The sequence below is a fragment of the Octopus bimaculoides genome, chromosome 5, assembly GCF_046866305.1.
Source record: "Octopus bimaculoides isolate indiv1 chromosome 5, ASM4686630v1, whole genome shotgun sequence".
Classification (NCBI taxonomy): domain Eukaryota; kingdom Metazoa; phylum Mollusca; class Cephalopoda; order Octopoda; family Octopodidae; genus Octopus; species Octopus bimaculoides.
In genome coordinates, this window is record NC_142932.1 from 29,079,088 (window position 1) to 29,103,637 (window position 24,550).

General features: G+C 38.9%; 1 protein-coding gene across 2 annotated transcripts; it reads right to left on the bottom strand.

Moving 5' to 3' along the window:
- Window positions 1-422: 422 nt before the first annotated feature.
- Window positions 423-24,294, bottom strand: LOC106877494 (ATP-dependent RNA helicase SUPV3L1, mitochondrial). Of its 2 annotated transcripts, none has more exons than XM_089352121.1 (15): window positions 23,923-24,294; window positions 19,243-19,320; window positions 17,915-18,022; window positions 16,622-16,736; window positions 15,512-15,680; window positions 14,185-14,296; window positions 13,578-13,747; window positions 12,497-12,548; window positions 11,360-11,488; window positions 11,059-11,152; window positions 8,187-8,406; window positions 6,949-7,029; window positions 4,449-4,628; window positions 2,603-2,751; window positions 423-963 (listed from the first exon to the last, which is right to left on the bottom strand). In XM_089352121.1, the coding sequence occupies exons 1-15, from the start codon at window positions 24,188-24,190 to the stop codon at window positions 486-488; spliced, it is 2,403 nt and encodes an 800-aa protein (XP_089208247.1). In that variant the 5' UTR covers window positions 24,191-24,294; the 3' UTR covers window positions 423-485. The 2 variants fall into 2 exon arrangements, with proteins under 2 accessions (XP_089208247.1, XP_089208248.1); XM_089352122.1 differs by having other exon boundaries at window positions 23,919-24,294.
- Between the last annotated feature and the right edge of the window lie 256 nt (window positions 24,295-24,550).

Here is a 24,550-nt window from a genome sequence, read left to right on the forward strand (position 1 = left end):
CGATTTGCTCGACTAAAGTCGGTGCTCCAGCATGGCCGCAGTCAAATGACTGAAACAAGTAAAAGAGTGTAGATATCACACGGTTACCCAATTAACTATTGCTAAAAAAAAAAGAGCTCAGTCGGTTACCTCCCTTGAATATACCTTGCTCAGTAAAGTTGAGCAAATTTTGTTGTAAGTTATCACCTTTCTTTTTGTTTCTTATGCTTATAATGTCGAACTGAATATTTTTAGGTACGTAACTTTCCCACAGTATTTACTTTGTTGTCGAAGCAAAGGTCAACAGAATAGTCTTGTATTATTAGGTTTTTCCTTCCAGAAACTAACTATGAAATCAATTGTGCTAGATACAAACAATTAAGGGTTACCTCCCTTGAGTTTGAGTGAATTATCCCCCTTTTTTTATTGTACGAGGAAACAAATTAAAAATAGAAATTTATTTTATTGTTTTAAACTATAAAAAAAGTCTTTTTAATTAATTGTCATTACTTTTTCTTCTTTTTCTGATAGTCAGCTTCTAACGACCATTCTTCTTGAAGTTTACGAAGCACTTTTGGCGTCAACAAACCTTTCTTCAACAGATATGCAGTGAGTTTGCCTTGGCCTGGTTCCAACCTCCCAACGCTCTGGAGGTTTTTGGCATTTACATAAGAGTCTGTGAGCGTTTTCTTGTTACTAGTGATACTTTTATTGTATTCACCATAATCCTCCAACAATTCTGGAGAGAATTCATCCAAATCTCCTTCGTTTTTTTCAGCAAGAGAAGTCTTCAAAGATCTTTTCAACCGACTGTGCATATCAAAGTCTTCATCGTCGTCAATAACATTGACTCCAGTTGTGTGTTGCTTGCTGGACTTCAGCAAACTGGTGATGTTAAATACACCAACTTGAATGATGGAGTCGAGTTCGTGTTGCATGTAGCGCACTTGTTCGACATCTGGAAACATGTCTGGGAAGCGGTAACTGGAAAATGAAAGATAAAACAAAGATAACACAGGTTACACAATATAAGGATATCATCATCATCGTTTAAACGTCCGCTTTCCATGCTAGCATGGGTTGGACGATTTGACTGAGGACTGGTGAAACCAGATGGCTACACCAGGCTCCAATCTGATTTGGCAGAGTTTCTACAGCTGGATGCTCTTCCTAACGCCAACCACTCAGAGAGTGTAGTGGGTGCTTTTACGTGTCACCCACACGAAGGCCGGTCAGGCGGTACAGGCAACGGCCACGCTCAAAATGGTGTATTTTATGTGCTACCCGCACAAGAGCCAGTACAGGGGCACTGGCAACGATCTCGCTTGAAAGTCCTTACACATGCCGCCGGCACAAGCATAGATACACGATATAGAATAGATACATTATATTGTATAACATAGATATACAGTATAAAAAGATGCATAATAAAAGCAGAGATACAAAATATAACAATACAGCACAGGCGTGGCTTTGTGGTAAGAAGTTTGCTTTTGACCACATGGTTCCAGGTTCAGTCCCACTGTGTGGCATCTTGGGCAAGTGTTTCCTACATACCCAAGACGACCGAAGCCTTGTGAGTGGCTTTGGTAGATGGAAATGATCTTTTTTACATGTCCGCTGCACAGGAGTCAGTCCAGTGGCACTGGCAACGACCTCGCTCGAATGTTTTTTCACGTGCCGCCGGCACAAGTGCCAGTAAGCCGACTCTGGTAACAATCAAGCTCAAATGGTGCTTTTTATGAGCCACCAGCACGGAAGCCAGGCAGCTGCTCTGGCAATGATCCTCCTGCTCGGATGGTGCTGTTACCGCTCCCCTGGCACGGGTGCCAGTCATCGAATTTGGTTCAGTTTCAATATATACGTTTGTGTGTGTGTGTGTGTGTGTGTGTATGTATATAAATATATATATATATATATATATATATATATATATATATATATATATATATATACACATACACACACACACACATATACACAAGGATAAGCATATTAAAAGGGGGTCCATGGGAAACCTCATTTCAATAAAAGGGTTAGGAACCACTGACAGACACAATAATTATCCAATGTATCCGTTATTTAAGAGTGTAATGTGATTTAAGAAACATTTAACAACCATTTCTTGAAAGTTCAAGTGATCATATTGAAGGTGAAAGATGGCACAAAAGGCATCAGGTGCACTGAATAAAACAGAGTGAAGTTCAAGGGAAATTTGATTATTCTCAGCAGGTTAATCACTCAAGCAGACATCATCATCATCATCATCATTATCATCATCATTTAACGTCCGCTTTCCATGCTAGCATGGGTTGGACGATTTGACTGGGGACTGGCAAAGCAAATGGCTGCACCAGGCTCCAATCTGATCTGGCAGAGTTTCTACAGCTGGATGCCCTTCCTAACGCCAACCACTCCAAGAGTGTAGTGGGTACTTTTTACATGCCACCGGCACGAGGGCCAGTCCGGCAGTACTGACAACGGCCACGCTCAAATGGTGTCTTTTTACGTGCCACCTGCACAGGAGTCAGTCCAATGTTTTGTTCACATGCCACTGGCACAAGTGCCAGTAAGGCAAAGCTAGAAACGATACTGAAGGTAGAAAATGTGGTGGTGTACTCACCTAAGCCAGAGGTAAAGATCGAGAACATCAAAGACTCCTTCAAGATGAACAAGGTCTGACAGAAGTTTCGGAGGCCTAAATGGCCAGTCAATTTGTTTGCAAAGCCAGTCAAAGGTCAAAGGTTCATTCGAGCTGAACCGTCGAGCAAACTGTTAAGAATTACAGGAGACAGAAAAATAAATTAAAATTAAATAAATAAATTAATTAAATAAGTAAATAAATAAATTAATTAATTAATTAATAAATAAATAAATTAAATAAATAAATAAATAAATTAATTAATTAATAAATAAATAAATTAAAATTAAATAAATTAATTAATTAAATAAGTAAATAAATTAACTAATAAATAAATAAATAAATTAATTAATTAATTAATTAAATAAATAAATTAAAATTAAATAAATAAATTAATTAAATAAGTAAATTAATTAATTAATTAAATTAATTAATTAAAATTAAAAGTAAAAAAAAAATATTCAGCAAGATTTATTAATCCTTCAGCATTCGGATTAACCTGTCAAATGGAAAGCTTATTTCATCAACATCATCATCATCATCATCGTTTAACGTCCGCATTCCATGCTGGCATGGGTTGGACGATTTGACTGGGGTCTGGCAAGCCAGTAGGCTGCACCAGGCTCCAATCTGATCTGGCAATGTTTCTACAGCTGGATGCCCTTCCTAACACCAACCACTCCAAGAGTGTAGTGGGTGCTTTTTACGTGCCACTGGCACAGGGGCCAGTCAGTGGGTACTGGCATCGGCTACGTTCGGATGGTGCTATTTACGTGCCACCGGCACAGGGGCCAGTCAGTGGGTATTTACATTATTTGAAATTAACTGTGGATTATATCATAACTTAAGATTTTGATGATGTGACTGTTTATTTTTAGAATGATATTGTGAGTTAGGTGTGAGAGGCCAGATCTGGCTGGTTTAAACATGCAGTAAGTAGAATATACGGGCCAGATATGGCTAGTTTAAATAATAAGTCTGTTTTGTTTTTCATTTAGCTCTTTAGCATTCAGATTACTCTATTGAATAATACAGTACTATATTTAAGAGATGAGGAATTATTTACATTATTTACATTATTTACATTTGACGGATATTTGTCCTCATCTTGTTTATTTACACAACGTTTTGGCTGATATACCCTCCAGACTTCATCAGGTGTCTTGGGAAAATTTTGAATCTGAAATTTTATATATATATTTTTTTTTTTTTTTTGATGTCCCATGTGTGTGTGTGTGTGAAGGTACATGGCCTCAGTGGTTAGATCTTGACAACCTGTGTTGGTTTGTTTACAACCCTGTAACGTAGTAGTGTGGCAAAAGATACAGACAAAATAATTACCAAACTTAAAAAGCAAAATAAATGCAATATCTGGCCACAACCCAGTGACTGAAATACGCAAAAGACAGAAGCCACATACATAAAGAGAGCGAAGGCACGTGGCTTAGTGGTTAGGGTGTTTAGTTCAAGATCAGAAGGTCAGGAGTTTGGAAACTGATGGCACATTGCATCCTTGAGCAAGAGATTCTATTTCACTGAACTGGCAAAAAAGAGATGTACCAGTAATTCAAAGAGCCAGTCTTGTCACACTCTCTGTCATGCTGAATTTCTATGAGAACAATGTTAAGGATACATGTGTCTGTGGAATGCTCAGCCACTTGCACGTTAATTTCACGAGCAGGCCGTCCCATCGATTGGATCAGCTTGGAACCCTTGTCATCGGAACCGATGGCCTGCCAACTACATAAAGAGAAGGTTCAGTTATTGTTTCTAACTTCATTTATTTTATTTTTTTCAATTATTTGAATTAGCAAATGGGTTGACTAACCTTGAGAAAACCAGTGCAGACAAACGGTTGCTTTTTAGGAATCGGTGAACAGCAAAAAACATAACGAACCCTCAGCGACAAAGGGACATGTTCTATCATGTCGGCCAGAAATTTAAAGTCGTCAATATTACACATGAAATATAGATTGCTGTCCAGTTGTGACAGAGTCACAAAGATGTCCTGCAAATAGAGAAAGAAATCAGAAAAATTTAAGTTACTCAACACCGGTTTGTTAATATTTACTTACAGCAAGGTGGCCAGCAAGCAGAATGGTAAGCAAAATGTTTACTGGCATTTCATGCAATGACTGGTTTCATACAATACAATTTTTCCACAGACCAGGGGATCACATGCATAACAAAAACACAGTAAATCATCATCATCGTTTAACGTTTGCTTTCCATGCTGGCATGGGTTGGACGGTTTGACTGGGGACTGGCGAGCCAGATGGCTGCACCAGGCTCCAATCTGATCTGGCAGAGTTTCTACAGCTGGATACCCTTCCTAATGCCAACCACTCCGAGAGTGTAATCGTCTGCCATGACTATGATTATCTATACTATATATAAAACAGAGGTGTGTGTGTAATCGCTTTTCACGTGAAAACGGCTTCACTATTTACTTCCATACTTGTGATACATAAATAATTTGACCTCGGATAAATCTTAGGCTCTTCATTTGATTTTTTTTATCTCTAATTAAAAATAAATAATATTGCTTTATAGTTAAGATTCACTTCTTTAAAAAGGTTTCTCAATGTCAACTACCGGTACGGACGTGAAAAAACGGCGACGTCTCTCACTCTCTACTACGATCAATTACTGAAACACATATTTACGAAGTTCATAAATTTAAATATTCCGTACAAGATAGTTTTTAACGTGCTTTTATTTATACGATTTTTGGGCATTCCATGTTCATCTCATATATTCTCTCTCTCTCTCATTCACACACTCCAGGTTTGATTTCGTTCTCAACTCGCACACTTCGTTAATTTCCGTAAATAAATTTTCTATTATTTTTTTTTTTGGATGTCTACGTACATACATAAATATATATGCATACATCTTTGCTGTGTGTATATCTGCACGTGTGTGTGTGAGAGAGAGAGACAGACAGAGAGAGAGATGTTTCAGTGACTCTCTCTCTCTCTCTCTCTCACACATACGTACAAGAAATGTATGACTATTTATGTATGTACGTATAATTGTCGACACACCCCTTCACTGGCTCTGTCTCTGTCTCTCTGTCTGTCTGTCTGTCTCTCTCTCTCACACACACACACACAGCACACACGCGCATACACACGTGTGTCTTTGTAAATATGTTTGTATATATTTATGTATGTGTGTGTTTGTAAGAGACAGAGTGAGAGAGCGGTGTGTATGTAGTACTAGCAGAGGCACCCGGCGTTGCTCGGGAATGAAATTGTTGCTTATATACTTGAAGAAAAAAAGGCAAAATATGCTGTATAGAAATTTGAGAGGACATTCTGTAGATGGACTCTCAGATGAATGATGGCTGGGCGCCTCTCATGAATGGGGAAAATTGAAGATGTGCCAAAAAGCCTCATTGGTACTTGGAAACTGCTAGTTACATATATAATACACATATATTATTTTCAAATTTTGGAAGAAGGCCAGCAAGTTCGGGGAAGCAAGAGTAGATCAATTATATTGACCCCAGTGCTCAACTCGCACTTATTTTATCAACCCTAAAAGAATGACAGGCAAAATCCACCTTGGTGGAATTTGAACTCATGAAATGCTGCTAAGCATTTTGCCTAGTGTGTTAACAATTCTGCCAGGTTGCCAACATATATAATATACATAAGGTGGCAGGCTGGCAGAATCATTAGCACACTGGGAGAAATGATTTGTGGTATTTCATCTGTCTTTACGTTCTGAGTTCAAATTCCATTGGCCCCTTCTCCAAAAATTTCGGGTTTTGTGCCTAGAGTAGAAAACAATATCAGGCGTAGGAGTGGCTGTGTAGTAAGTAGCTTGCTTACGAACCGCATGGTTCCGGGTTCAGTCCCACTGCATGCACCTTGGGCAAGTGTCTTCTACTATAGCCTCAGGCCGACCAAAGCCTTGTGAGTGGATTTGGTAGATGGAAACTGAAAGAAGCCCGTTGTATATATATGTGTGTATATATATATATATATATATATATATATATATATATATATATATATATATATATGTATGCATGTATGTATGTATGTGTATATGTTTGTGTGTCTGTGTTTGTCCCCCCAACATTGCTTGACAACCGATGCTGCTATGTTTCTGTCCCCATAATCTAGCAGTTCAGCAAAAGAGACCAATATAATAAGTACTAGGCTTACTACACCAAGTAAGTCCCGGGGGTTGATTTCTTCGACTAATATATACTTTAAGACGACGCTCCAGCGTGGCCGCAGTCAAATAAATGACTGAAACGAATAAAAAAAGGAGTTTCAAAAAAGAAAGGAGTATATGTTTCAAATGAGACTTACCATCAAATTTGAGAGGGTAGCATTGGGCAAATGGTAAGCAAAGAGCTCTATTTGATCCGCAGTAGGATGTAGACCAGCTTGCTGCAATAGAAACAAAAAAGAATATAAATCCTCATCATCATCATCAGCATCATCACCACCACCATCATCATCATTAGCATCAGCATCATCACCACCACCACCACCACCACCACCACCATCATCATCATCATCATCACCATCACCACCACCACCATCACCACCATCATCATCATTAGCATCATCATCATCATTAGCATCATCACCACCACCATCATCATCATTAGCATCAGCATCATCACCACCACCACCACCACCACCACCACCATCATCATCATCATCACCATCACCACCACCACCACCACCATCATCATCATCATTAGCATCATCATCATCATTAGCATCATCATCACCATCATCATCATCATCACCACCATCATCATCATTTAATGTCCATTTTCTATGCTGGCATGAGTGGGATAGTTTGACAGGAACTGGTAAGGCCAGAACCTGCACCAGGCTCCATCATCTGTTCTAGCATGGTTGCCATGGCTGGATGCCCTTCCTAACACATAAGCACATAATGGGTGCTTTCTATGTGGTCTGGTATCACCACTTTCAACATGACACCAGCATGACTGCTTCTTATGCAGCACAAGCTATGAGAGATAAAAGCAGCATTTACATTATTTACATTTGATGGGTGTAGCCATCTGGTTCACCAGTCCTCAGTCAAATCGTCCAACCCATGCTAGCATGGAAAGCGGACATTAAACGATGATGGATATTTGTCCTCATCTTGTTTGCTGTTAACACAACGTTTCGGCTGATGTACCCTCCAGCCTTCATCATCAAAAAATACCTTAGGAATGAGAACCCAGGTTCGAAATTTCCTCAAGACACCTGATGAAGGCTGGAGTGTATATCAACCGAATCGTTGTGTTAGCAACGAACAAGATGAGGACAAATATCCATCAAATGTAAATAATGTACCTAATTCCTCATCCCTTCAATATAGAAGGTGTCGGTGATGCATTCCTTCAAATAATTTATGTCTTTCATCTTTCTGCGATACACCATACCTTTCAAATGCCCCCAAAGATAAAAATCAAAAGGGGTGAGATCAGGGGATTTAGGGAGATCTTATAAACTGTCTCTTATAAAAATATAAATTTTTGCTATGTAGACTTTTGAATCACCCAGTATATATATATACTTACCTCAATTGGTTCAATTATTCTACTAATTATGTCTTTTAGAATAGATAGATCTTCCTGCCTGAAAGTAGTCACTTCACCGTCTTCATACACTGTATTGTAACGGCCAGCTCGGCCAGCAATCTGCAGAGCTTGCGATGGTGATAGAATATCCATCTCTTTCTCACCTTTTTCATTCAGTTTTGGCTTCATGATAGAATAGAAAATCATTCTTTTGATTGACCTGTGAATATATGAAACAGAGACATTAATGGAACAAGTCTGACTGGTGGGGAAACACACATATTTACACACACACACACACACACAAACATATATATATATATATATATATATATATATATATATATACCGGAGTAAGCACATGAAATGTGCAACAAGGTGGAAAAAAAGAGTACTCAAATACCAGAGGTAGAGTAATATGCTTTATTTAAAAGCAGCAGAAATATAACAAAAAAACCGTTACTCTGAGTTTCACATTCCCGTTCATCGGACAGTTTTGTTAGAAAATTTTTTTCTAACAAAACTGTCCGATGAACGGGAACGTGAAACTCAGAGTAACAGTTTTTTTGTTATATTTCTGCTGCTTTTAAATAAAGTATATATATATATATATATATATATATATATATATATATATATATATATATTTATATATACACAATGGGCTTTTTCCAGTTTCCGTCTCCCAAATTTACTCACAAGGCTTTGGTCGGCCCAATGCTATATATATATATATATATATATATATATATATATATATATATATATATATCATCATCATCATCATCATCATCATCGTTTAACGTCCACTTTTCTTGCTAGCATGGGTTGGATGATTTGACTGAGGACTGGTGAACCAGATGGCTACACCAGGCTCCAATCTGATTTGGCAGAGTTTCTACAGCTGGATGCCCTTCCTAACGCCAACCACTCTGAGTATATATATATATATATATATATATATATGTATACACAACAGACTTCTTTCACTTTCCACCTACCAAATCTATTCACAAGGCTTTGGTCAGCCCCGAAGTTATAGCACAAGACATTTACCCAAGGTGCCACGCAGTGGACTGAATCCTGGACCATGTGGTTGGGGAGCAAGCTTCTTACCACACAGAAAAGATGTTGAACAAAATTAGTGATGTGAGTTTAATAAGCCTTATGAGTAGAAGAAAACTGTGAGGAAGCCCATTATGTTTTACCGGTGGATCCTTTTGATTCCTATTCTATTCTACTGAATCCCTATACACATTCGATGTTTAAAATAGACCTGGGTATTTTTATAATAAAATTGTAGGAATATTTTGTGTATTGTAGAAGTATGACCAATTTATTGCACATAGATTTTAACAAAATCTTATGTGGAGCCCCTCAAGGGCCGTATGGACCTTGCTTGAGAACCACTGATGTATACCATTATCTTCTTTATTATTTTATTATTGTCCACTTGGAGTAAGCCAAGACTGTGTTGGCTCCAATGAAAATTAATCCTATCATCTCATGCTTTCTGCTTACATAAAAAATGGATACTCTCTTTTCTCTCTTTTACTCTTTTACTTGTTTCAGTCATCTGACTGCAGCCATGCTGGAGCACCGCCTTTAGTCGAGCAAATCGACCCCAGGACTTATTCTTTGGAAGCCTAGTACTTATTCTATCGGTCTCTTTTGCCGAACCGCTAAGTTACGGGGACGTAAACACACCACCATCGGTTGTCAAGCAATGGTGGAGGGACAAACACAGACACACATACATATATATATATAAGATCAACTGACCATAAAAATATACCGCTACCATCCTCCACCTCTATCTCTCCTCTATCCCCTTTCACATTCTGTCTTCATGACTTGACCTAATTACCGATCGCTTTTCACTTGACTTGGGCATTCTTCAAGTAAACAAGCAAAAATCCATCACAGTATGGCATATATTCACCTCTGCTATCTATGCTGTATCAGCCTTCGCTCCAACATCTATTTCCGGATTATCCCCACAAGGATTACTTTACATGGATTTTTACACGGATATTTGCTACTGGAATGAAACCACACTTCAAGTACTGTTCTCTCTTTTTTTCAGCGCATCACACTCTTTACCACTTCATACTAAAAATATCCGCCTATGGATATAATAATAGATTCCTTTATTTTTTCTGTCTCCGATGAAGGGAAGTACTGGATCTTCCCAGAAACAGCTGTAAGACTCTATCCATAAAATACTTCTCCAACCTTACCATTGCTTTCTTTATCTTTTTATTTATATATATATATATATATATATATATATATACGACGGGCTTCTTTCAGTTTCCGTCTACCAAATCCACTCACAAGGCTTTGGTCGGCCTGAGGCTATAGTAGAAGACACTTGCCCAAGGTGCCATGCAGTGGGACAGCCCCCGGATCCATGTGGTTGGTAAGCAAGCTACTTACCACACAGCCACTCCTGCATATGGCTATGTGGTTAAGAAACTCACTTTGCAACTATGTGGTTCTGGGCTCAGTTCCATCATGCAGAACCTTGGGCAAGTGTTATAACCCTAGGCCAACCAATACATAGTGAGTGAATTTGGTCAACAGACTCTTTGTGCGAGCCCATCATATATGTGTGTGTGTGTGTGTGCGTCTTCGTGTTTGTTCTCCACCACCCCTTGACAGCTGGTGTTGGTTTGTTTACATCTACATAACTTAGCAGTTTGGCAAAAGAGAATAACAGAATAAGTACAGGGCATAAAAATTAGTACTGGGGTCAATGTCAATTTGTTTGAATAAACCCTTCAAGGTGGTATCCCAGCATGGCCAGAGTCCAATGGCTGAAACAAAAAAAAAACACTAAAAAATGAAAGCAAAGAATTAGTATACTTACAAATTCAAACCCATACCAATTGCATCAGTAGCTACCATGATTTTACAGCTAGTTGTAGGATCGTTAAACTTCTGGGCCTGAGCTAGTTTTGTTCCTGTAAAACACAAATATATTGTTTGCCTTTATTTCTTAATGAGACTACATGAAAAGGCAGCAACTTCAAAAGTTCTTCTCGGATCAAACAGTATTGAAATTCTACGTCAATGGTTCTCAATGGACTGAACTCGAAACCATGTGGTTGGTAAGCAAGCTACTTACCACACAGCCACTCCTGCACCTATATGTATGGAAAGTAACTTACCAGGTGGAAGACCTCCATAGATCACAGCTACTTCATTGCCTCGCTTCTCTAATTCTTGGCTAATGTAGAAGATGTCTTTCTTACTGAAACATACAAAGCAGTCGCCAGGTCGTACATTACTGAAGGAACCTGAAGCAAAGAAAGAGAAATAGCAAAAATGTAATGTAAAGGCTTTATGAATAGCAGGAAAATGTATAATAATTTTATGGTTATGTATTTGTTTTGCAAGATTCTTGATGTAAAATTGTGTGTTGGAACATTTATTGTTATATTTCAGGATGGTCATATTTTGCCAATTAATAGAGAATCGCTGAAGAGATGTGACGAGAAATCTTTGACAAAGAAGCTATAATAATAATGATGATGATAATAATAATAATAATAATAATAATAATAATAATAATAATAATAATGATAATAATAATAATCCTTTCTATATGCACAAGGCCTGGAATTGTTGGAGAGGGGACTAGTCAATTACATCAAACTCAGTGTTTCACAGTTACTTAATTTATCAACCCTGAAGGGATGAAAAGCAAAGTCGACCTCAGCAGAATTTGAACTCAGAATGTAGTGATGGGCAAAATACCACTAAGCATTCCATCCGGCGTGCTAACGATTCTGCCATCTCGCCAACTTAATAATAATGAAAATGATAATAATTATTTCAAATATTTGCTACAAGGGTACCTTGGGGGAGATGGGGATGAGTCAATTACATTGACCCCAGTGTTTAACTGGCACTTATTTTATCAACCCTAATAACGATTCTGCCAGCTCGCTGCCTTAATATTAGTAATAATAATAATAATAATAATAATAATAATAATAATAATAATAATGGCTTCAAATCTTGCCACAAGGGCAACAATTTGGAGAAGAGGGGATGAGTCGATTACATCGACCCCCACCAATGTTCAACTGGTAATTATTTCATGGACCCCGGAAGGATAAAAAGAAAAGTGGACCTCAGCAGAATTTGAACTCAGAACATAAAGATGGATGAAATGTTGCTAAGTATTTTGCCTGGCTTGCTAACCATTCTACCAAATTGATGCCTTGTTGTTGTTGTCGTTGTGGTCATTGTTGGTGATGATGATGATGATGATAAAAGGAAATCCTTCGATGTGGTCTTACCAACAGCTTTATCCAAATACTTAAGGCTGGTCAGTCTCTTATATCTCCGGACCTATTTGAAGGAAAAACAGAAAAAATACTGAAAAGACTGTTCCAAGCTCCACTCATCCAACAAACTACACTCAACTCATTTGCACTCAGCTCACTTGCACTCAACTCACCTCTCCAAGTTCATTCTGCACATCCAATAAGCATAAATTCAATCTTGATTAAAAATTAGTAATGTGGTGTGGCCGTGTGTGTTTGGTCACAGGTTTGACTCTGTGGCAAGAGGTTCGCTTCCCGACTACATGGTTCTGGGTTCAGTCCCACTGCATGGCACCCAGGGCAAGTGTCTGTGACTATAGCCCCAGTTTGCCGAAATTTGTGTAAGTGTTTCAGGCGGTGAGCTGGCAGAAATGTTAGCACACCGGGCAAAATGCTTAGCAGTATTTCGTCTGTTTTTACGTTCTGAGTTCAAATTCCGGCGAGGTCAACTTCGCCTTTCATCACTTCGGGGTCGATAAATTCAGTACCAGTTACACACTGGGGTCGATATAATTGGCTTAATCTCTTTGTCTGTCCTTGTTTGTCCCCTCTGTGTTTAGCCCCGTGTGGGCAATAAAGAAAGAGGAAACTGAAAGAAGCTTGTCATATGCATGTGAACACGTGTGTGTGTGTATGCATGTGTGTGTGTGTGTGCACATGTGTGTGTGCACATGTGTGTGTGTATATATGAACATGTGTGCATGTGTGTGTGTATGCATACATGTGTTTGTACACATGTGTATGTGCATGTATGTGTATATGTGTGTGCACGTGCATGTGTGTGTGTGTGTGCGTATGTGTGTTTGCATTTGTTTCCACATTGCTTGACAATCAGTGTTGGTTTGTTTACATTTCTCCCACTTAGCAATGCAGTGTAACAAATCAGTAGAGTGAGCAGCAAGCTTAAAAACATTAAATATGAATGCTGATTCATCCAGGCAAAATCCTTCAAAGCAGTGCTCCAGCATGGCCAGCCCAATGACTGAAACCAGTAAAAGATGAAAAATAAATTAATCCACTCCAACACCCGAAAAAATAAACTCAGAATACACACCTCTAATGTATCGCCAGTGATTTCTGTTAATTCCTGGACTAGATTTAAACTTGATGCTTCACCACAGAGGTGAATCTCTTCAGCACAGATCCCTAGCAAAGCGCGAGTCCAAGCCCAGCCTCTCTGGACATCCTTGATCATTTGAATTTCATCAATGATGGCCACTTCATCTGAAATTGAACAAATAAATAAGCAAATCAATGAAAGGAATCGGTGCAGATGTGAGTCTTTTCTTTGGTTGTCTCTCAGCAACACACACACACCAACACAAATACACCAACACACACACCAACACCAAGACACACACACACACACACACACACACACACACAAACACACACACCAACACACACCACCACCACCAACAAACACCAACACAAATACACCAAGACACACACACACACACACACACACACACACACACAAACACACACACCAACACACACCACCACCAAACACCAACACAAATGCACCGACACACACACACACACACACACACCAACACACACACACCACCAACACACACATCACCACCACCAACAAACACCAACACACACACATCAACACACACCAACACACACACATATATACAGAATGAAATACTTACATAACATATTAATATTAGTCATTTCAATAGTAGAGGCCACATGCTCAGAAGAAGTCTCATCTTCACTAGCAAAGCGTCGTTCCTCACCAGTCACAAGATCACAAGGGGTTCCCTAATGAGAAAAAAAAAACAAAACAATAAATAGATAAACCAGAACAGATCAAATAAGAACAATAAGCGCTAAAACGCTAAACTCAATCAATTACTTGCACTCTCCAGTCTAGAAAGATTCTGTAAAAGCTATGGGCATAACCCCATCTTGCTTGGGCAAACACCAACAACATTTTAATGTTTGCTTTTCCATGCTTGCATGAGTCAGAAAGAATTTGTTGAGGCAGATACCCTTCCTGTGGCAAAAGCTCATCAGTTTCCAAGAAAGGTAATATTTCTCCAGACATTTTTAGAAATAATACGTTTCTAAATCTCTCAGAGATTTATGCAGTAGTGATACGATGAAGTAGTTGTATGCTGTCAACTTAATGTGACAGTCCCCTGAAGGGAATAATACTACTGTTGGTTAGATCAAGGAAGCTGCACCGCTTCCTGTCATGCTACTCCAGACTGGTGGAGGCGCAATGGCCCAGTCGTTAGGGCAGCGGACTCGAGGTCATAGGGTTGCGGTTTCGATTCCCAGACCAGGCGTTGTGAGTGTTTATTGAGCAAAGACACCTAAAGCTCGATGAGGCTCTGGCAGGGGATGGTGACGAACGCTGGTAGACAGCTATCATGCACAAAATGCCAGCTTCCGAACCCTGTTTTCTGATTGAGTAAAAATAATCCAACTTTAAAACCTTTGTATCATTTTCCTAAAAATTCTTCTGGAACAAGCGAATAACAACATCAGATTCATTGTGAAAAATTAAATTAAATATACCAAATTTGAAACTTTTCACATAATTCTGAAATTTCAAAATCAGTGACAGCAACAGAAAAGATTCCCTTTTAGTCTTGCAGGGGACAAGGTAACCTCACTAGTGCTGGAACCATGAGATAATATGCAATCTCTAAAATGGTTGTGAATGAGTGGAGGCAGCAAAGGATCAAGAAGACTCTTCTGTTTGGTTTAAAATTCAAGGCAGTGCCCTAGCATAGCTGCAGTCTAATAACCAAAACAAGTAAAAGAATTGAATAGATGTAGTCCAAGCATCACATTTTACTTGGTATAAAAACAAAAAAGGATGATAAAAATAACAAGAGGTGATGGTCACCGCTGGGACACTTTTGATTATATATCTGCTCAATCAGATGACAATAACAACCATTGTTGTTTAACAATTTTTCATCAATAAATAATGAAACAACATAAAGAATATAAAAGACGATTTACCTCATTATTGCTTTTGTGAAATACTTCAGCAGCCAAGAGTTTCAGGGGTCCACAGTAAACCCCGGATTTGGCAGTGAGAAACCTTTGTAGCGCATGATATGTCTTACCACTGTTTGTTGGACCAGCATGAAATATAATTTTACGCTGGATAGCTCTTGCCTCTGGGTACCTTCACCATTGAAATGAGAAACAAAGATAAGGGATTAATCATATAAACACATACAAATATATATATATATATATATATATATATATATATATATATATATAGGCGCAGTAGTGGCTGTGTGGTAAGTAGCTTGCTTACCAACCACATGGTTCCGGGTTCAGTCCCACTGTGTGGCACCTTGGGCAAGTGTCTTCTACTATAGCCTCGGGCCGACCAAAGCCTTGTGAGTGGATTTGGTAGATGGAAACTGAAAGAAGCGCGTCGTATATATGTATATATATATATGTATATATATATATATTATATATATATATATATGTATATATATATATATATATATATATATATATACATATATATATATATATATATATATATATATATATATATATATGTATGTATGTATGTATGTGTGTGTATATGTTTGTGTCTATGTATGTTTGTCCCCCCAACATCGTTTGACAACTGATACTGTTGTGTTTACGTCCCTGTAACTTAGCGGTTCGGCAAGAGACTGATAGAATAAGTACTAGGTTTCCAAAGAATAAATCCTGGGGTCGATTTGCTCGACTAAAGGTGGTGCTCCAGCATGGCCGCAGTCAAATGACTGAAACAAATAAAAGAGTAATTAAGGAAATAATTATGTCTTCCATCAACAACTTTTGTCAAATCAATTTTTAACAAAAGGAATATAAATGAATTGATGAGGGACGCCCTACACAGCTGCTTAATCTACTGGACATAGCAGATGAATAGCATTCATATTACACCCCAAAAGCACCAACGTGGTCACAGCTGAATGCCTTTAATCATAGATTTGCTCAATCAAGGATGACTTGGGGTTAAAAAATAACAGGAATATGAGAGTGTGTGTGTGTGTGTAATCAATGTGTGTACCAATGGTTCATCACACAAATCTATTTTATTCAATGTAAACATACCAGTTGGCTGGTAGCCTGAGATCACTGATTTTTTTCAGATCATCCATACAAACAAGATGCGGGAACACTTCTCGAGCATGTTGCAGGAAATATGGGAAAATATCATTAACGTGACCTGAAATTAAGAAACACACAATAAACTCATATTAATAATAATAAAAAATTAAAAAAGGCTACAATGTCATGGTCCATACAGCTGGATATCCTTCCTAACACGAACCATTTTACAGATGGACATAGAAAATTCAAACAATGCAGTATAGAAAGAAAGATAAGTTAATTCAAGTTTTCAACTTTATCAAGCTCAAATCATGGTCAAGCAACATTATTACTATTATTATGGCAGGGTTCCAACCCAGGCCGTAGCTATGAAGTCTGTTTACTACACTTCTCGGTCCGCCATCTCTCTCTCTTCACCCTTTTAAAGCCTAGCCAGGCTCATGGGCCCGGTTTCCCGGTTTCAATGGTGTATGTGTTCCCTAGCTGGACGGGATGCCAATCCATCGCAGTGTTACTCATTTCCGCTAGCTGAGTGGACTGGAGCAACATGAAATGAAGTGTTTTGCTCAAGAACACAACGCGTCGCCCGGTCCAGGAATCGAAACCACAATCTTACGATCATGATGCAGACACCCTACCCACTAAGCCACGAGCTTTCACTCGGTCCACCATCACTGCCTCTAAAGTTAGCGAGAAGATCAGACAAAGACAGCTACAACTATCTGGTCACTGCCAATTAGTCTTGTGGAACTCACTTCATGGTGATGTAAGAAGAGGAAAATGTTGTTACTAGCAACATGTTAAGACCAATATACTGAATAAATGTAATGTCTTGTTTAATCTGCATTGTTTCAATGCCCATCAATCATCTATACTTATTTATAATTACAAAGTATACAGATGCGACCAAAGCCTTGTGAGTGGATTTGGTAGACGGAAACTGAAAAAAGCCCGTCGTATATATGTATATATATATGTGTGTGTTTGTACCCCCAACATCGCTTGACAACCGATGCTGGTGTGTTTACGTCCCCCGTAACTTAGAGGTTCGGCAAAAGAGACCGATAGAATAAAAACTAGGCTTACAAAGAATAAGTCCTGCGGTCGATTTTCTCGACTAAAGGCGGTGCTCCAGCATGGCTGCAGTCAAATGATTGAAACAAGTAAAGAGAGAGATGTCTTTTGAAGAGAAAGAGAAAGACAGACAGAGAGAAGGAAAGAGCGGGAGAGAGAAAGAGAGAGGATTGTATATTATTTTTATTAAAATGTACATCAAGATAATTAACAACATACCAGCTCCATGAATGATGTCATTCATTATGATGTAAAGGTCAGCATTCAAGTTTTGAAGCGCTGAACAAAACTGTCGGAAACTGATGTAAGCTTCATGAAAAAGTTTTCCTAAAATGAGAAAGATAAAAATAAAAAATCAATATTTAGTATCATTATTTTTGTTTTCCATGGTTCTTATTGTATGTGAGGAGGTGCAATGGCCCAGTGGTTAGGGCAGCGGACTCGCGGTCATAGGATCGCGGTTTTGATTCCCAGACCGGGCGTTGTGAGTGTATATTGAGCGAAAACACCTAAAAGCTCCACGAGGCTCCGGCAGGGGATGGTGGTGAACCCTGCTGTACTCTTTCACTACAACACCACAACTTTCTCTCACTCTTACTTCCTGTTTCTGTTGTGCCTGTAATTCAAAAGGTCAGCCTTGTCACACTGTGTCACGCTGAATATCCCCAAGAACTACGTTAAGGGTACACGTGTCTGTGGAGTGCTCAGCCACTTGCACGTTAATTTCATGAACAGGCTGTTCCATTGATCGGATCAATGAGAACCTTCGACGTCATAAGCGACGGAGTGCCAACAACATTGTATGTGAAAACAAGTTGATAAATCATATTGTGTTTTGGTAGGTTCATGCCGTCAATAGAAAACTTCAGTTTTACTACCAATCAATTGAATAATTAATCAATTATTAGGTGGTCTCACATGAAATGTCATATTTCAAATGGGTTTCTTATGAGTCATTTATAAATGGATCTTTTATGAGTTTCTATATATATGCTTAACTCTTTTCCTTTTTAGACAATGTGCCTGAGAAGACCCAGCAAGCCAAGTGAGACCATAACCTGTGGCCTATGCCAGTGGTGTAATCAGCCCACTTAGGTGTACCTTTCTTTCATTGGACACTAAACTCTGCTTGTGAAGACCTGTTGAGGCAAGTGAAATCAAAATCAGATTCGATGACAGCACCGCATGACTGGCATTTGTGCTAGTGGAGCGCTAAGAGCACCATCCAAGCGTGATCGTTGCCAGGGCCACTGACTGGCCCCCGTGCTGCTGGCACGTAAAAAGCAACATTCGAGCATGATCGTTACCAGCGTCGCCTTACTGACAATTGTGTCGGTGGTATGTGGAAAACAACATTCAAGCAAGGGCATTGCCATTGCCGCTGGACTGATACCTGCTGACAATGCAAAAGGGTTTCCAGCATTGTAATGAATATAGAAGAGCATGCAAAATCTCTGAGTAATTCCAGCAGCTTCAGTGTGGGGCATAGCATCTCTGATGTTTATTTCATCTACGAAATGTAATTAAAAAGAAAAACGAATACTTACTGTCTAATCCATTCTCAGCAGCAAGTGCTCGGATTTCAGGCTTCTGATAAAATGTATTTAACAATTGCAATAAGTCGGCTGAAAACAAAAGATGGAAAAAATGTTACGAAGTAACTCAGAACACAACTAAATATCACAATATACTGTGGTCTGATGCTCTACAAATTCTGCCATTTACTCATGTGTATGTATGTGTGTGGATGCACATGCACAGGCATGGCTGTGTGGTAAGAAGTTTGCTTCCCAACTGCATGGTTTTGGATTCAATCCCACTGCATGACACCTTGAGTAAGTGCCTTCTACATCAGCTCTAAGTTGAACAAAGCCTTTTGAGTGGACTTGGTACAGGGAAATTGAAAGAAGTCCCTCGTTTATGTGCCTCTGTATTGAAAATACAGAAACTCATGGCACACTTATGTGTTATGACACATCAGGTGTTGAAAACATTTGCTGTAGAGTGTGGTTTAATTTAGTGGTCACATTGTCTCATTCATATTAGATATGTTGTTGAGACAAACACTACATTGTGAACATAGCCTGGTGTTGCCATCCGGTTTCACCAGTCCTCAGTCAAATCATCCAACCCATGCTAGCATGGAAAGCGGACGTTAAACGATGATGATGATGATGTAAGTCCAACCGTATCGTTTCAGGTTTAATCCGGCTACATGACACCGCTCCCAAGAGCCTTCTACTGCAACCCTGGACTGACCAAAGCCTAGTGAGTGGATTTGTTTGACAGAAACTGAAAGTAACCCATCATGGCCTCGTGGTTTGCTTGTTGCTCTCTCGATTGTCAAACAGTGGGTTCAGTTACCAGACCAGGCAGTGCATTGTGCTCATAAGCAAAACATTTCATTTCATGTTGCTCTACTAGGGGGAGAGTGGCAGAATTAGTGGTGTGTTGGCTGGTAGAGATGTTTTACAGTATATCTTCCAGCTCTCTACATTCTGAGTTCAAATCCCACCTGCCTGGAGATGGCAATGAGAAACCGCTCCTTTATTTATCCCAAGTCTAATCATGGAAGTTCCTGTAATCTATTTAATGATGGCAAGGGAAGGTACAGGCCCTCACATGGGAGTGCTGGAGAAAGTTCACATGCACAGGACTTGCCCGCCACTAGACGAGATATATATGTGTGTGTGTGTGTGTGTGTGTGTGTGTGTGTGTGTAATGTATTTGTCATCCACCACTGCTTGACAACTGGTTTTGATTTGTTTTGTATCTCCATGACTTAGTAGTTTGGCAAAAAGGGACTGATAAAGAATAAGGACCAGGCTTGAAGAAAAGTACTGAAAGTGATTCATTTGACTAAAATCTTTGAAGGTTATGCTCCAGCATGGTCGCAAAAGAAAAAAAAACGTTTTGAAAGAATATTAAAACAAAAGATCACTAATGATTGAATCAAATGATTAAATTACAAGGACTTATTTTATTTACGTGGGAAAGTGGGACGGAATTCATTTATGGTTTATAGCACCATTTGAGCATGATCGTTACCAACGTCGCCTTCCTGATACTTGTGCCAGTGGCACGTGAAAAGACATTCGAGTGAGATCATTGCCAGTGCCGCTGGACTGGCTCCTGTGCAGGTGGCATGTAAAATACACCATTTCGATCATGGCCATTGCCAGTACCTCCTGACTGGTCTTCGTACAGTGTGTCACATAAAAGCACCCACTACACTCTCGGAGTGGTTGGCGTTAGGAAGGGCATCCAGCTGTAGAAACTCTGCCAAATCAGATTGGAGCCTGGTGTAGCCATCTGGTTTCACCAGTCTTCAGTCAAATCATCCAACCCATGCTAGCATGGAAAGGGGACGTTAAATGATGATGATAATGATTATTATTGTTTAACCTCAGCAGCCCTGATCGAGTAGACCCCAGATAAAAGGTGTTCCTGTTTTGATTACCCCATCTTTTTGTAGATGGTAGGCTGTGAGTAGAGAGTGATTTAGTTACTCTTTTTTGTTTTTGGATTTGGTTTGCAAGATTTTTTATGTGATTTCGTGTGTTGAAGCATATTCTGTTGTATCTGAGGAGAGTCATTTTCTTACCGTGCCTTAAAATTTAACACACACACCGTTAAAATTTCCACTTCTTTTCTTTTTTTTTTTGGAAATTTTAACGGTGAGTGTGTTAAATTTTAAGGCACGAAAGGAAAATGACTCTCCCCAGACACAACAGAATATATGAAGACTGTCTTATTGATTTGGGTGTTATAGGTTTTTGGTTTGACAAGGTGGGCGCCTTTGTTCATCACTATAGCTATCCCTACATCCTTCTGACTGACCCCTGTTCCTGTCACTGTCCTTCCCTCCCTCGCTCACTACACTTCACATCATCTCCATGTTCCTTGTCTGCTTCTGGTTTTTGTTACTGCTGCTCTTCCCCTCACCTTCTTAACTCCTCCTCTCTGATGCAATTCTATTTCCTTCACCTTTCCTCTAGTCCACTGGTTCCCAAACTTTCAGGCTGTTGCCCCTTGGTTCTAAGTTCACATTCCTAGTGCCCCACCCACTCCACTTACCATCAGACACTAGGATAACACACATGCAGACACAAAGATCACACAGATATATATATATATATATATATATATATAAACACACCAGCATCGGTTGTCAAGCGATGTTGGGGGGGACAAATACAGACACACAAACATATACACACACATACATATATATATATATATATATATATATATATACATATATACGACGAGCTTCTTTCAGTTTCCGTCTACCAAATACACTCACAAGGCTTTGGTTAGCCTGAGGCTATAGTAGAAAACACTTGCCCAAGACTGAACCTGGAACCATGTGGTTGGTAAACAAGCTACTTACCACGCAGTTACTCCTGCGCCTATATGTATGTATATTTGTGTGATCTATGTGTGTGTATGTGTGTTATCCTACAGTGTCTGATAAAAGAAAAAAACCGTGACCGCTATGTCCAAATGCCTTGTTCATCGATCTTCTCGGGGAGAGCCGCCCTAGCGCTAAACAAAACTCGCATAACGGCGGAGACGGACTGTGTGATCTGAACCTCCCCCCCCCCCCCTTATTTATTAATTTTGTTTTTACGGAATCCCACGTTTTAGGCTATGGAGATTCCGATTCTGAAAAAAAATTGTTTGAAAAATTTCAATTCCCCCCCCCCACCAAGCAGGCTATTTACATGCTAGAAATAACAGCCAAATCTCACAAAACTAGTGTTAGGGTTAGGTTTAGGGTTAGGGTCAGGGTTAGGGTTACGGTCAGGGTTAGGGTTAGGGTTCGGTTTACCCTGTGGATCTATATAAAAACCGGGGGGGGCGGAGGCGAAATTTTGAAATTGAGATTTTTGGAAAATTTTTTTTCAGAATCGGAATCTCCATAGCCTAAAACGTAGGATTCCGTAAAAAAAATAAATAAATAAGGGGGAAAGGTTCAGATTACATATAGCCCATCTGGACCCCGCGTAACTTTCCCCGATATAACGCTTCGTTAAAAGAAATCAACAAGCTTAATTTTCAAATTAAAATTTAGTACGAGTGGCCACTACCTATCAACGTTCCACGAAAACAGGGAAAAAAAGACTTTAATATTGAATAACATGATTTCAACGAAGACTCAAACCATAGTCATCAAATTCCACCGGTACACCGGAAATCGTATTTCAAAGACGAGATACAAGAGTTCTTTCGACCCTGAAAAATGTAGGTCGTCGTATATAAACCGCAAACATCAACCTTCACATTCAACATGAGATAATCGCTTTTCTCGATATAAGAAGATGTAAGGATGATAAGTTGCTACATTGCCGAAAATTACTTCGTCCTCTTCGACCGGTGATATAAACATAAATACATGGATAATTATTAATACTTAAAACTAAATAATAAGATATCAACGAAGCCTTAACGTGACAAAATGACAACATAGTTAATTTCTTACTGAGTATAAATCACACATACATGTTTTTCTTCTTCTTATCACTCTATACAAATAATTATTAAATACACGGGACATAGCTTATAATTTATTTTGACAGTAGCACCAGAAACCACACATGCGATGTTGTCCCCTCACGATTGTAATCGAAATTCTCTGGAGCAGCTTTGTAGACGTAAAGCCTGGCCCAACACCTCCAACATTTTGAAACCCATTTCGGAAATAAACTTGAAAGAAAGAGACCCCAAGTTATCGGCTGAAATATTTTATGCCTGAGTAGATTACAATATTTGCCATATTTTATTTCGTCGACATGTAACTTGTACACAATGAATATGAGTAATATTAAATAGAAATAACAAGTAAATATATACAATTTTTACAATGATGAAAATAATACAAAAAATATATTCATGGGAAACACGATTAAAACTAGATATGAGATTTACTGTGAAGTCGGGCCGTTTGTTCGCAAATATAAAAAATTCTTTGTTTATAAGTTCGGGAACATGACCTTTACAAGCTTCCCTAGATGTATACGCTTAATGGGGCCAAAACCAAATCTGAAAGTGTGCAGACAAAATGTAGGTGAGGGTGAAACAAGGAAATTTAATCCGAAAACCAGCAAAACAGTAAATTTAGCTGAAATTATCCAGGAATCAGGTTGTCATATTAAACCGGGTACCGTGTATTTTGTTAATTACCGAATATTTATTACATTAATACACGAAGGTCACATACTTGCCTTTATTAAGTGTCCCACTGAGTTCGGCCCCGATATTATCACTGTCTTTATTCATCGGAGAAGCTCTCACAGGATAGAATAAAGAACTTAAATCCTTGTTTTGGCCGGAATTTTTCCAACGACATGGTAAATAAAATATATCAGCAGACGATCGATGAGAAATATGATGAACCGTGTTTAAACAAGAAATATGACGATGATATAGTTTAGATACACTAACAGTGTTTCGAAAATATTTTGTAGATCTTACAGCGAATATTAGAGCCATTGATGCAAATCAAATTCCTTTTTGTATTCATATATTGTATTTAAATATAATTTCGTCCCTGTTTGTGTCATTGCTGTGTCTAGGCTATGTGCACCGCGTGTTTTGGCAGGGGAGATGACTCTGGTGACTTACTCTAATGCAAAGTACTTCCGACGAGAAATGTTCGAATTTTTATTATACCCATATACTCTCATTTACTCTTTTACTCGTTTCAGTCATTTGACTGTGACCATGCTGGAGCACCACCTTTAGTCGAACAAATCGACCACAGAACTTATTCTTTGAAAGCCTAGTACTTATTCTATTGGCCTGTTTTGCCGAACCGCTAGGTTACGGGGACGTAAACACACCAGCATCGGT

What these genes read in the sequence shown, in the direction of transcription:
- LOC106877494 (XM_089352121.1), bottom strand. Translation starts at nt 24,190, where the DNA reads ATGGCTCTAATATTCGCTGTAAGATCTACAAAATATTTTCGAAACACT. An exon ending in CAGTGGGACACTTAATAAAG is followed by an intron (nt 19,321 to 23,922) that starts GCAAGTATGTGA and finishes TTTTGTTTTCAG; the next exon opens with CCGACTTATTGCAATTGTTA. An exon ending in TGCTGAGAATGGATTAGACA is followed by an intron (nt 18,023 to 19,242) that starts GTAAGTATTCGT and finishes TTCTCATTTTAG; the next exon opens with GAAAACTTTTTCATGAAGCT.